This window comes from Cololabis saira, chromosome 19 (genome assembly GCF_033807715.1).
Source record: "Cololabis saira isolate AMF1-May2022 chromosome 19, fColSai1.1, whole genome shotgun sequence".
NCBI lineage: Eukaryota > Metazoa > Chordata > Actinopteri > Beloniformes > Belonidae > Cololabis > Cololabis saira.
This window is the reverse complement of record NC_084605.1, coordinates 12,650,439-12,663,992: the sequence shown is the minus strand read 5'-3', so window position 1 is coordinate 12,663,992 and position 13,554 is coordinate 12,650,439. Positions and strand designations below refer to the sequence as shown.

At 39.3% G+C, this 13,554-nt stretch overlaps 2 protein-coding genes across 4 annotated transcripts; one reads left to right on the top strand and one right to left on the bottom strand.

Annotated features, from left to right (window-relative positions):
• The first annotated feature begins 699 nt into the window (after nucleotides 1-699).
• On the top strand, nucleotides 700-4,936 carry LOC133419208 (probable crossover junction endonuclease EME2). Of its 2 annotated transcripts, none has more exons than XM_061708243.1 (8): nucleotides 700-1,251; nucleotides 2,962-3,083; nucleotides 3,193-3,297; nucleotides 3,396-3,520; nucleotides 3,843-3,921; nucleotides 4,029-4,126; nucleotides 4,220-4,409; nucleotides 4,503-4,936. In XM_061708243.1, the coding sequence occupies exons 1-8, from the start codon at nucleotides 795-797 to the stop codon at nucleotides 4,656-4,658; spliced, it is 1,332 nt and encodes a 443-aa protein (XP_061564227.1). In that variant the 5' UTR covers nucleotides 700-794; the 3' UTR covers nucleotides 4,659-4,936. The 2 variants fall into 2 exon arrangements, with proteins under 2 accessions (XP_061564227.1, XP_061564226.1); XM_061708242.1 differs by having other exon boundaries at nucleotides 4,011-4,126.
• Nucleotides 4,937-5,018: 82 nt separating this feature from the next.
• spsb3b (splA/ryanodine receptor domain and SOCS box containing 3b) lies at nucleotides 5,019-11,578 on the bottom strand. 2 transcript variants are annotated; one of them, XM_061707923.1, is made up of 7 exons: nucleotides 11,480-11,578; nucleotides 9,647-9,782; nucleotides 8,229-8,412; nucleotides 7,205-7,392; nucleotides 7,008-7,110; nucleotides 6,139-6,264; nucleotides 5,019-6,053 (listed from the first exon to the last, which is right to left on the bottom strand). In XM_061707923.1, the coding sequence occupies exons 1-7, from the start codon at nucleotides 11,518-11,520 to the stop codon at nucleotides 5,539-5,541; spliced, it is 1,293 nt and encodes a 430-aa protein (XP_061563907.1). In that variant the 5' UTR covers nucleotides 11,521-11,578; the 3' UTR covers nucleotides 5,019-5,538. The 2 variants fall into 2 exon arrangements, with proteins under 2 accessions (XP_061563907.1, XP_061563908.1); XM_061707924.1 differs by having other exon boundaries at nucleotides 8,229-8,409.
• Between the last annotated feature and the right edge of the window lie 1,976 nt (nucleotides 11,579-13,554).

Here is a 13,554-nt window from a genome sequence, read left to right as displayed (position 1 = left end):
TATTGCAAGCCTTTTATTATTTTAATATTGCTGATTATGGCTTACAGTTTAAGATTAAGATTCTCAGAATATTCAAATTTTTGGAAATAGGATATTTGAGTTTTCTTAAGCTGTAAGCCATGATCAGCAATATTAAAATAATAAAAGGCTTGCAATATTTCAGTTGATTTGTAATGAATCCAGAATGTATGACATTTTTGCATTACAGAAAATAGAGGACTTTTGCTGCGTTCCATTTACCTCGGAAGTCGGAACTCGGAACTGGGAATGACGTCACAACCGAGTTATCAGCGTTCCAGTTACAAAGTAGGTAAACAAGTTTGTAGTTCGCATATACCACATGAAAAATGTAAATTACACTATAGCAGCATATATATGCCGAACAATACTTGTATACGACTGATTTAGTGTGACCAAAACTAGAATGAAGTGCTACGATTTTTTACAGAGCTCTCTTCTACTGTTTACAACCGGGGCAGCCATCTTGGAATGTGAACTCGGGGGTGGTGAAGACTCTCCCACTTTCCCAGTGGTAAATCACACTTCGAGGGGCATTCCAGTTGAAAAAACCAACTAGGAACTGGGAAATCCCCACTTCCGAGGACAAATGGAACTCGGCAAAATTCACAATATTCTAATTTTCTGAGACAGTCCTGTATATATAGCGCGTTTGGGATGGTTTGTCCCTCGGCAGACACCATTGCGAATATACAAACAACATTTGCTGTCCTACCTGACTTTGAAATGTATTTGTTTCAGTTCTATTATGGACTTTTGTGTCTTAAACATGTGAAATGTCTGTTGTGAGCAGAGCTAAAACGTGGGAAATATCTGAATCTGAGGATAGCGATGTTGAATTAAAACCCTGCAATGGTGCGAACAGCCAGACGGCAACAGTGGGCACAAGAGATGGAGAGACAGAGAGTTCAGAGGACAAGCAGCGGGCAGCTCTGCCATCGTCCCCCACGAAGAGGAAACACGGCCGGGGTCAGGTACGCTTGTCTCCCCCGCCTGCAGGCGGCTCCGGCACGCCGAGCCCTGTCCGTAAACGCCGCACCAAGGAGGAGATAGAGGCGGACAGACAGAGAGCCAGGGAGAGGAAGGAGGAGAGGGAGCGACAGAGAGCAGCTAGAGCTCAGGAGAAGGAGGAGAGGAGGCAGGAGCAGCAGAAGAGGAGAGAGGCCGCCGAGAACCTCAAGAGACTCCGGCCAGAGAACATTATCAAGTGTCTGACTGTCTGCATCGATCCAGGTGATGATGCCTTCACGTCCTGTCTGAAAATGTAGTTCAACCAACTTGATGACATAATTGCCCTAGCCCATTAAAGTGCATTTTATTCATGTGAAGGTTATATTCAGAGGTGTCAAAAGTATTCACATTCATTACTCAGGTAGAAGTATAGATACTAGAGTTTAAAAATACTCCTGTAGAAGTTGAAGTATCAACTCAAGTTTTTTACTCAAGTAAAAGTATAAAAGTACTGGTTTCAAAACTACTTAAAGTATAAAAGTAAAAGTAATGTAAGGGGGAAAAAAGCCATTGAAAATGAATGCATCTTAGTATAATGCAAATATATTAAAGAACCATATATGTGTACTATTGAGCATTAACATGTGTTTCAGAGAGCAGCAGATATGATGACTAGTTGCCTATAAGTATTGTAATGGTGCAAAAAGTTAAACTTCAGAGGCATATTATCATTTATCCTAACCTTTATTGGAATGTACATCTAAGTTTAGTTGCAGGAATCTGAGGGCAACGGATGTAAGAACAAAACTGGACAAGAACATCTGAAACAACCACAACCAAATTCACTCTATCCGGATGGAGCAATTTAACTGGATAGTTCTTTTTTTAAAGGCCAAAATGAAATAGAGTAACAAGGCTGTTTTTAAAATGTAAGGAGTAAAAAGTACAGATAATTGTGTGAAAATGTAAGGCGTAAAAGTAAAAAGTCTTCTGAAAAATAATTACTCCAGTGAAGTATAGATAACCAAAATTTCTACTTAAGTAAGGTAACAAAGTATTTGTACTTCGTTACTTGACACCTCTGCATAATTGCCCTAGCCCAGGGGTCTGCAACCCAAAATGTTGAAAGAGCCACATTGGACCAAAAACACAAAAAACAAATATGTCCGGAGCCGCAAAAAAATGAAAAGTCTTGTATAAGCCTTAGAATGAAGGCAACACATGCTGCATGTAGCTATATTAGTTATAACTTGGGGAAGAGAAAGTGTCGAGAAAAAAGTCAAGATTTTGAGAAAAAAGTTGAAATGTTGAGAAAAAAGTCGAAATTTCTAGAAAAAAGTCGAAATTTTGAGAAAGTCGAAATTTCGAGAAAAAAGTCGAAATGCCGAGATTAATGTTGAAGAACAATCTCGAGAAAAAAGTCGAAAGGTCAAGAAAAAAGTCAAAATTTTGAGAAAAAAGTTGAAATGTTGAGAAAAAAGTCGAAATGTCGAGAAAAAAGTCGAAATGCCGAGATTAATGTTGAAGAACAATGTCGAAAAAAGTCGAAATGTCGAGAAAAAAGTCAAAATTTCTAGAAAAAAGTCGAAATGCCGAGATTAATGTTGAAGAACAATCTCGAGAAAAAAGTCGAAATGTCAAGAAAAAAGTCAAAATGTTGAGAAAAAAGTCAAAATTTCGAGAAAAAAGTCGAAAAGTCGAGATTTAAAAAGGAGGAAAAAAAGGAAAAAAAGAAGAAAAAAGGAAAAAGAAGAAAAAAAAGGTCAAACATTTTTGAAAAAGCTCCAGGAGCCGCGGGTTGCCGACCCTTCTCCTATCCCATTAAAGTGCATTTTATTCATGTAAAGGTTATATTACAGTTATCTGTGTTACTTGCGTTAACTGTAACACACAATTAGACCCTAACTAGGTTTTGTAATATAAATAGCTGTTGACAAATAACCAATAGAAAGTATATTTTTTTAAATCCCTTTCCCCATCTGGTTATGAAAGTTCTTCTGCAACAGGATGGTTCGGACATCTTGCTGGACACCCTGGCTGCCATGGATTGGAGGGTTAATATTGAGGAACAGCAGATCTCTCAAAGCATCACATGGACCAGAAATTCACTTCAGGTAGTTGTAACACTTTGAAATCATTTTCATCATATGTATCAATTTGGTGTTTTTTCATTCACAACTGCTCCATTTCCCCCTCAAATGACTCATAATTGCTTGACTTTAGCACGGAGATGAAAGTCCGGTCTCTGTGGTGGAGGAGGAAGAGGAGCAAGTGGTTCTGATCCTGGCTGCAGATGACTTCTTGAACATGGCGATCTCTGTTAAGAAAGTAATCAGATTTTCAACCCTCAGTAACAATGAGATGGACTCTTGTAGTAGATGTTTTGCTCTGGTGTCATAGTCATGCTGCAATCTGCTGCTCCGCAGATGCTGGACAGTGAAGAGGAGGAGACAGGGACGAGCACTGTCCTGAGTCCTGTTTTTGAGTGTCTCAATAAAGATGCCAAGAAGGTGGTCACGCTGTTGGTGCTGGACTGTGAACCAGATCACAGGTCGGTGACTCACCATTGATTATCCACTTATCTCCTTTACACAAATTCAATCTTCTGAGTCTTTGCTTTCAATTTAATTTATCTACATCTACCTTTCTACCAATAATCATGTCATCTCTTGCTACTTCTATCTACTGTAAAGTCTTTCACTTATTTTGTATTTTACAATTTACATTCCTTTTTCATAAACGGTGCAGTACAAACCAAGCCAGACTCTTTATCTGCCAACTGCATTATTGTAAATGTATTGATTTCTTCAGAGATAACATTTTTTGACTGTTTTTGCTTTCATGTGAACCTTATGAGTTTACTTTACTGATAGGAGAAGGGCTTTCAGTGAACGTTTACCAGAAGAGATGCTACAGTCCAAAATGAGGATGAAAAATCTGGACATGGAGGAGGTCGGTGCACGTGTTTTCATAAAATCCCTGCCTGTATTTGAGCTGACCGTAAAGTTTGAAGCGCTTAACTTTAAAAAAAATCTTTCAAGGTTCTTGTTTACCTCCAGCTCTGCAAAAACATCTCCCTGGTCTTCCTTGAAGATTGGCAGGACGTCACTGATCATGTGTGTACAGTCACCAAGGCTTTATCAAAACGGCCTTTCAGGTATGCAGACAGATGCTCTTTTACTGTTTACCTACTGAGTGAGCCGTCTGTTCTTAAGAGATAGCATCTGTTTATCTTCATTTTTCCTTGAAGAGTCCTCACCGAGCAGTCGGAGCTGCCCTTCTGTGTGGACGGTTCATGGGCCAGTGGGACTCGTGTAGAGCGGGACGGCTCCGGGCTGATGCAGGTGTGGAGCAGACAGATCCAGCAGCTGAACAGAGTCAGCCCGGCTGTGGCCTCCGCTGTGACGGCGTACTACCCGTCTCCTCAGCTGCTGCTGCAGGTACACTCCAGCGCACCTCAGCATGCTCCTGCAGCACTCGTGCAGAGAGTACACTTAAGAATAAAGTCTCATTTAAATAACTCATGTTTAAAGGCCTACCGGAGCTTGGCGTCAGAGGACGAGAGGAAAGGAATGCTGGCTGGTCTCTTAGTGAAAACCCAAGGCAAAGAGAGACGCATTGGGCCGGAGGTATCAGCCAGAGTCTACCGCTGTTTCACGGTGCAGAACCCTCAGCTGGTCCTGGACTAATCTGATCGTGTTTGGCGAATCATGGATACCAGCCACAATCAATGTGGTTTCAAATGACAGCTTGATGCCATTTGGCTGTGGGTGTGTGATGTTAACAAGCTAACAATGTACCTAACATATCATGTTTACTTTCCAAGAAAGCACTGTTTATACAGATTCAACGAGAATCAAACTGTGTATTAAATATTACATGCATATTAATATTCATTATTTTAATTAAAAATAAATGCTATTTAAAATATGGGATCTTTTGTTCAAAGAAACCTTCCAGACATAATTGTCTTTATGAATAAAGTGGTGTACAAGAATGAGCTGCGACCAAAGTTTCTGTTTTTGTTTAATTTTACAGAAATGTCTGAGTAAGAAAGTTCATAATCAAAAGCATAACTGTAAATACAAAACAGTGCTGAGTAGCAAATCCCTGTTAAGCAACAACAGCTGCCATTTAGGCAAAATAGTGATTAGAAAAGATTTACAAAAACTCACGGTACAAAAAGCCTCTCTATCCCAGAGAAAATACCATTCACAGGTTTTCCAGTGTTTCTTTGTAGTTTTGTGGTACTGGAGCACACTGCCTAACCAGTCAGCCTGTGACAACTGGCATAGTAGAAAGATTAATTTAAAAATATATATATATATATATAAATGCAAAAAGATTATTCTTATCAGCCAAGCAAAGGAAATTGGCTACAATGAGAATACTGTAACATACGAATAGCATTGAAGGGCTCATGCATTACATAAATACTGCTTTTTTTTCCATTAAAAGTCATCTGAATAAAAAAACGTGAGGCAATGATACACTCAGGATGACAACATCAACAAGAGATACTGGTGGCAGTGGTAGAACAGCGATGTGCCAAACATTTGAACGACCACGTCATGTCCAACGACATCTTTTGCACTGATAATCCTCCGGCTCAGAGCAGCAGCTGTCGTAGTCGCTGCTCGGAGGCGTTGGAGGGCAGTGGCAAGTCCTGGACTGAGCCTGAGGGGATGTGTGACAGGGGCAGAGGTACGGGGTTGCTTCAGGAAACAGCGAGGGACAGGCACTCAGGGTGGATACGGGGATGGGGTCGCAGCTTGGAGGCAGGCTCGTCTCCTCGTGGACCTCCTCGGGCATGTATTCTTCCTCCTCTGACATTTCAGAGCTGTTCCTGAGGTTCAACACCCATTGCAGCTGGGTGTGGAGGAGGACGCGCAGGCCCGGGGGCAGCTCCAGGGCGTTAATTATGTCCGGACAACGGGGCAAAATTTGGCGCAGGCGGGCACAGCAAAGGTACTGCAGAGAGGTGGGCGTGTAGGAGGCTCGGATCACCTTCATGCTACTCTTGGCTGCTGTGGAGCACACCATGGGGTAGAACTTCTTGTTCTGCAGCGTAGTGGCTGCTACACCTGGACATGTGAAAAAAAGATGTGAAAATAAAGAAGCAGTTTTGTTGGTTTGTGTATAAAGCTGGAAAAGTACAGAAAAACGCACCTATGAGGTGTCGATTTTTATAGAAGGTCAGCGTGCCGTGCCACATGTCCAGATGTATTCCTATGATCGATCCTTGACCGAACCGCGAGGAGAACTTCACCTTGTCTCCTTTGTGCTGAAGCAAGCCTTTAAAACACAAAAGAAAAAAAATGCAGGTTTGAATTTGTTTTCTTCCCATAAAGTAGGGCTGGGCGATATGGACCAAAAGTCATATCTCAATATTTTCTAGCTGAATGGCGATACTCGATATATATCGATATTTTTTCCGTGACATAATTGGGGTTTCCCCCAAAGCATTATAGCATAGCATCTCTGTTAGCTTCATTTTTTTCTGAGGCAAACCCTTAAAAAAACAGTCAGTTTTAATACAAAGCCTCGTGCCAAATGTCACACAGGTACCTTTATTAACAGAGGTCTGCACAATATCAAAATGTATAAAACAAATGAAATAAAAAATAAACTGCCTGCATATATAGAATAAAAATGCTTCTTGAATAAAATAAAACAAATATCCCTTTCCTGCATAACAATTAAATTAAAATACACTGTGCAATTAATACAATGTAGACAGTAACAGGCAGACTTTTCCACTGAGGTTGACAGTTGTGCAAATGACAAAACATTTGTGCAAATCTCAAATAAAACATTGAAGTCAATTTGTCACAAAATAAGCTGTATCAAAATCGTAAAAAAAAAAAAAAAAAAAAAAAATATTATTTTTTTTTTAATAATCGATGTAAACGATATTGTCTCGTACCATATCGCGTTTGAAAATATATCGATATATATTAAAATCTCTATATATGGCCCAGCCCTACATAAAAGGTTTTCAAAAAATGTCATATTTTAAAATAAATAACACCACTTACCTGTATAGGAGAGCCCCCAACTGTCTTCATCGTGGCCTAGCAGGCTGCCAAAGCTATACTTGAACTTCTCAAGGTTCACCTCTGAAGTCCCGATCCCCACCATCTACAACAAACCACGGGTCAAAAAATAACAACCACTGATTCAGAGGCTCAGTTGGTAAGGACTTTGTATATTTAAGTTAGCAACTGCTTCTCACCATGTCCGTCCCATAGACGGGAGAAGTCATCTTCACTTCCCAGTAGTGTTGGCCGTCTGAAAGCGCCCTGCTGCCGCGGATGGCGGCAGTCCCACAGCTGTAGTCTGAATGGAAGCTCACCTTCCTGTTGTCACAGCTGAGCAAGGCGCCGGAGGATTTGCCTTGCTCATCCCACGCCCAGTCAAACACTGGGAAACACACACAAGCAGCAGTAGTTTATACAACACAGTGAAACATGGTAACTGCTGCAGAATGGACTGCGATTAAAGTTGCAATGCAGCACACCTGCACATGCACATGCACTGGTGGGTTACATGAAGAATAAAAGCCTGCTGATTCTGATGAATGATTAGTCTGGTCGATTTATCCAGATTTATCCAGATCCCTCAGCAAAATATACTCAACATGTGCATTCAAGTTAACATATTATATATGTTTTCTGCTCTTTAAGCTCAAATTTTACAACATAAAACAACAGTGCCACTTTTTCCTTTTTAAATTCATGCTACAGGCCCAAAGAGTCCAGAATGGTTATATCCTTCATATCCACCTTGATTTTAAAATGTTACCTTATTGTTGCACATATTAAATCAAGTTTAACTTAAAATACAAGTCTGAGAGTGGTTTGTGTTTTAGATCACTTTAATGTATTCCAATATTTTTTCCCCTTCCAGTTAAAACAGGGAAGGGTTCAGAATGAATATTTCCTACTTCCTTCCTCTCATACACAGTAATCTTTGTATGTCATTTGCTTTCTTTATTATTGTGAAAATAAAACTAAAGGCTCTAATTTCATGTCCAGTATCAGAACACATAAAGATAACATGCTTGTATGGTAAATATAATAAATATCTGAGTAACTTTTCATTGACATTTTACATCTATCTGTGTGTCGTGTTGTTTTCCACAGTTTTCCACTGGGAAATCAATTTCCCCGATATCGTGGAGGCCTGATGTTGCTACATGGTTGATAGTGTGCCGTGTATCATGCTGTGAAAACGTTCCAAATGTGGCTTTTCCTCACCCTGATCCTCTTCCCCACAGAGGCAGTCCCTGACGACAGCGAGGCCCAGACCGAGCTCCTCCTGTCGCTCACAGAGACAGAACGACTCCCCGATCACCGGTGCCGTGCTGGGCAGAGCAAGTGCCTCGGAAACTGTCTGGGATCCCGCCAGGTAATCCACCTCCAACTCCGAGTCGCTGATCTGCTTGACACAAACAGTATAAACAGCACCTTGTAAGTCTGCAGACGTGGCCGTGCTCCAGAAACGTTGCCTCAGCAGCAGAGGCGGGAATTAGATCCAGCAGAGAAGCCTGAGGATTCTTGTATTCATCGATTTTTCAAACTGACACCAGCTACTTATTCTTAAGATTCAGATGCAAACTAGTGTATCATGTTTTAAAGCTTTTTGAAGAAGTCTTTTCCTAAAAAGGTTTGTGTGTCTCAATGGGGTGAGAACTCGTGTACTGTATGCTTGTACGTAAAATTAGAAGCCTTCCAAAAATACTGGACCCTGTGTACTTGCCTTTGGAGCACGTCCTACACAACCATTTCAGAAAGCTCCAGTGGAAAACTACTGATCCTCAGGTTGAAATATGATTCTCTTTGGTGGCAACCAGTTCATCATTGGTGGTCTTTTAACAATCATCCAGCTTAGGGCTGGGCGATATATCGAGATTTTAATATATATCGATATATTTTCAAACACGATATGGTACGAGACAATATCGTTTATATCGATTTAAAAAAAAATATATTTTTATTTTTTGTTTTTTTACATTTTTTTTTTTTTAATGATTTTGATATAGCTTATTTTGTGACAAATTGACTTGAATGTTTTATTTGAGATTTGCACAAATGTTTTGTTATTTGCACAACTGTCAACCTCAGTGGAAAAGTCTGCCTGTTACTGTCTACATTGTATTAATTGCACAGTGTATTTTAATTTAATTGTTGTGCAGGAAAGGGATATTTGTTTTATTTTATTCAAGAAGCATTTTTATTCTATATATGCAGGCAGTTTATTTTTGTTTCATTTGTTTTATACATTTTGATATTGTGCAGACCTCTGTTAATAAAAGGTACCTGTGTGACATTTGGCACGAGGCTTTGTATTAAAACTGACTGTTTTTTTAAGGGTTTGTCTCAGAAAAAAATGAAGCTAACAGAGATGCTATGCTATAATGCTTTGGGGGAAACCCCAATTAAGGCACAGAAAAAATATCGAGATATATATCGAGTATCGCCATTTAGCTAGAAAATATTGAGATATGACTTTTGGTCCATATCGCCCAGCCCTAATCCAGCTCATTTATTCTATTTGACCTCCCCATGAATTAACCCCATTTTAATTTCTCAGGCTTCTCTGCTTGAAAGTCCACAAACAAAAAACAAAACATCAATTAACCCAATGTCTCACCGTTCGAACCCCAGTATCTCACCTGTGTTGCTGCTTGGCTCTCCCTCTCTTCTCTGTCGGACATGTCGACCACCGTCATGGCATCTGTCTCGTGCCGCGTCTCACTCCAGGCCAAATGTCGGGTTCTGCCGCTCCTGCCTCTTCTCAGCATGGCAGCTCTGCGGACAGTCGGCACAGGACCTGATGATCAGCTGGCACACGTGCAGGGAGCTATGCACTGTTTATTTATGGCCAGTGAGGTCATAGCTCAGCTTCGTGCTCACATCTTATTCATTCAAAATACATATGTCAGCTAGGGCTGTGCGATTAATCGATTTTAAATCTAAATCGGATTTATTAATCAAAATCGATGTTAAAAAAGGAAAATCGGAAAATCGATTTTCCTTTTTTGCAGCTGGCTCCATTACAGACAGAGCACGTCTAGTCATCTTTGTTTGGTCAAGAAAATTGTAAATGTTGTCACTTTACTAAACTCAAGGAGGATTTACAGTATCTTTCAATTGCACTTCATTCCCAATAGGGAAATTTGTTTGCTATTTTTCTTTAAAAATAAAGATAAAATATTTTAAACAATTTATTCCATTGTCTTTTGTAGTTTTACCAAAAAAAGCGAAATCGAAATCGAAAATCGGGTTTTCAGATAAAAAAATCGGGATTTTATTTTTGTCCAAAATCGCCCAGCCCTAATGTCAGCCGATGACATGCTTTCTAACCCTCACAAGTCACATTTTAAGAGGAGAGACAAAGTCATTGCATCATGTGTGCCTAAATTAACAGTATTGTGATTCAATTAAGTTAAACTGCAAAGATATAAGGCCAGTTCACTCATTTTTGCTTCCCGTCTTTAACAGTCAGTGTGAAGCAGCATAACATATGTATGAGGAAACTCTCCTGGTCACCTACATACTGCTTAGTGTGCCAGTTCTCCTATTACTATCTGGCCCATATGTCCCAGTTGGCAGAAGGAAATGTTTCTGTCCACGTGCTAATGCCTTAAACCCAACCCGCTGTTCCTCCACTGCAGCCGCATGCCTGTCTTCTGGAACCTGACCCAGAATGTGAACCAAAACTCACAGGTTTTAAAACCTCATCCTTCACCCTGCTATTACAGGAAAGGATAGGTTGTTTTCTTTCTATTTCCAAACTGAAGTTGATTTACATAGTTAGGCTGTCATGAGATAGGGAAAAGAATGTTAATAGCTGGGTATTTTTGGAAATTCTTCTACCTAATCTAACTTGTTTGACCTAGAAAACAGGTATTTGCAGATGTATTGAATTCACTAACATCGTAACTTTAAGAGAATTCCTAAAGTTTACAGAAAAGCTGACTCTAAAGTATTGCAACCGGTTTTTTACTCTAAATTATCAAAGTCATATTTCTGTTTTATACAGTAATAACATACAGTTGTGAGAGTCATAGCAAACACCCTGAGCCTGGTGGCATGGCTTAGTTTCCAGCAACAGCTGGTTGCCACTTTGCAAGCAGGTGCAGGACACGATTGCCATGAATTTAGATTAGTTAGTCTGGAGCATGCCTCGTTTAATTGGGCCTTACCCTACATACTCCATATGCATCAACTGGAGGTAATAATCAAAAGCTTTCTGATGTTTAATCTTACTTCCTTGAACTGGAATGCCATCTTCTAGTTAAAAGACAAAACATTAACTAATATTATGACTCTCAGTTATAGTATTACACAGTCATATCATTTGAGCTCCAAAATCTCACTGCAACCAATGTGTCAAAAACGTTTCACACTAAAGCACCAAAGTCCTGTTGCTTAACCTTAAGACACTGTGAAGCAAAGTGTCGTAATGCTACGTCTATGTAAACAGCAACACCATGATCTCTTACCTTCCAGAAGTCTTGGTATATACTGACTTGCAGTGGCTCATTTGAATGCCAGAGCACCTAGTATCCGGCTTTGTGACTGTAGTTTGCACTCTGTCCCACTTCTCATCAGTGAAGAGGTAAACAGAACTGTTCCACGCCCCTGCTCTGTTTCTATTGGTTATGATCTGTGAGGGGGAGGAGTTTAGGTTAATTAACTGGAAGTCGCTGACTGTCACATTTTTGAATATTGAGGACTTATCATGGGATCTCTGCTGAGCAAGTCAACGGATTATATCACGTATAATTGTGAAACGCTTCAAAGATTTTTTATATCAACATTTTGTGACAGGGACCCCGGGTAGTTCAGTGAGTTGAGCGGGCAACACATACAGGACTGTCTCAGAAAATTAGAATATTGTGATAAAGTTCTTTATTTTCTGTAATGCAATTAAAAAAACAAAAATGTCATACATTCTGGATTCATTAAAAATCAACTGAAATATTGCAAGCCTTTTATTATTTTAATATAGCTGATTATGGCTTACAGTTTAAGATTAGGATTCCCAGAATATTCAAATTTTTTGAGATAGGATATTTGAGTTTTCTTACGCTGTAAACCATGATCAGCAATATTAAAATAATAAAAGGCTTGCAATATTTCAGTTGATTTGTAATGAATCCAGAATGTATGACATTTTTGCATTACAGAAAATAAAGGACTTCATCACAATATTCTAATTTTCTGAGACAGTCCTGTATAGTCCATGGGCCAGACCAGATATCAGCACCACTCAAGGTGACAAAACTTGCTTATAATTTTTTCAAATATCCATGTCTGTAGATGATATTCTGGTATGATAACCCTTCCTGAGTGGCAGCTGTATCATAGTTATCAGCTCATGAAGTTATACATCCCCTTCAGAAAATTACATTTTAGATGCTGGTGCATATCCTGGTTTAGACTCGTGTACAGGATATCTGTCAATGTTTCACAATATTGTCTTTGGTATCATTTTAAAGGGGACCCTTTAAGGATTCATTCAAGCTAAAACGTGAATATTTCTGACCGACATAGAGTTCACTGCAGCCCTTTAAACTATAAACAACACACATTTTTACACAATTTTTGCCTAAATGATGTACTATCTTTTATCCCTGTGTCATCTAGGAACAACAGAGACACAAAATACTAAAACTGGAATACTCACAGGATTATAAGGATTCAAGAAATGTATAATATACTCTTATTATATCATTGTTACCGGTCATTGTGAGCCTTAAACTAGAAGAGCATAATTAGGCTCCTATGAAACTATAACAGCCACTAGGCTAATGTCACAAACTGGTCTTTATCATGCAAATACAGCACATAAAGGACACCACAATGAGATAAGGAACCAGCTTAGTTTTATAAACAACATTATAAACATAACAATATTGTAAACAAAATTAACATAGTTATTAATGGGAATATGTCAAGATCTGATTATAGTTATACTATCAAGTTCTGTGTGTACTTATGATAGTGTTAAGAAGAAGAATGATCACATAATGTCACTCAAACTATGATACAGTTGCCATTCAGGAAGGGTGATCATACCAAAATATCATCTACAGACATGGATATTTTCAAAAATCATAAGCAATTTTGTCACCATGAGTGGTACTGACGAGTGAAAGTTTGGGCTCTGGCCCCTGGACTAATATAGAGGTTGTCACTGGGCGTGCAATTGGCGTTGGTTAGATACTGGCCGGTAGCTCTCTACCCAAGCTTCCTTGGACCGGTCATTAACAATAAATCCAGCTAGAGCCAATAAAAATATCTGTTTTTGAAAAATATCTCTATATTACGCAAACCTGGCTTCTTGTTTATGCAACTTCTACCAACAAATAATAGACTACTATGATACCAGACTGGCCCTAGCTAATCACTTTTCTCGGCCTATGCCCAGAACCAATGCATTGAAAAAAACAGTAATGTCTAGAGCAGTTACACACTGGAACCATCTCCCCCCATGTATAGTTGCAATAATCAAGGTGTCAAGTTTTAAAAGAAACTGAAGCAGGCTGTGGTTCAGAAGGAAGTTATGATCTCT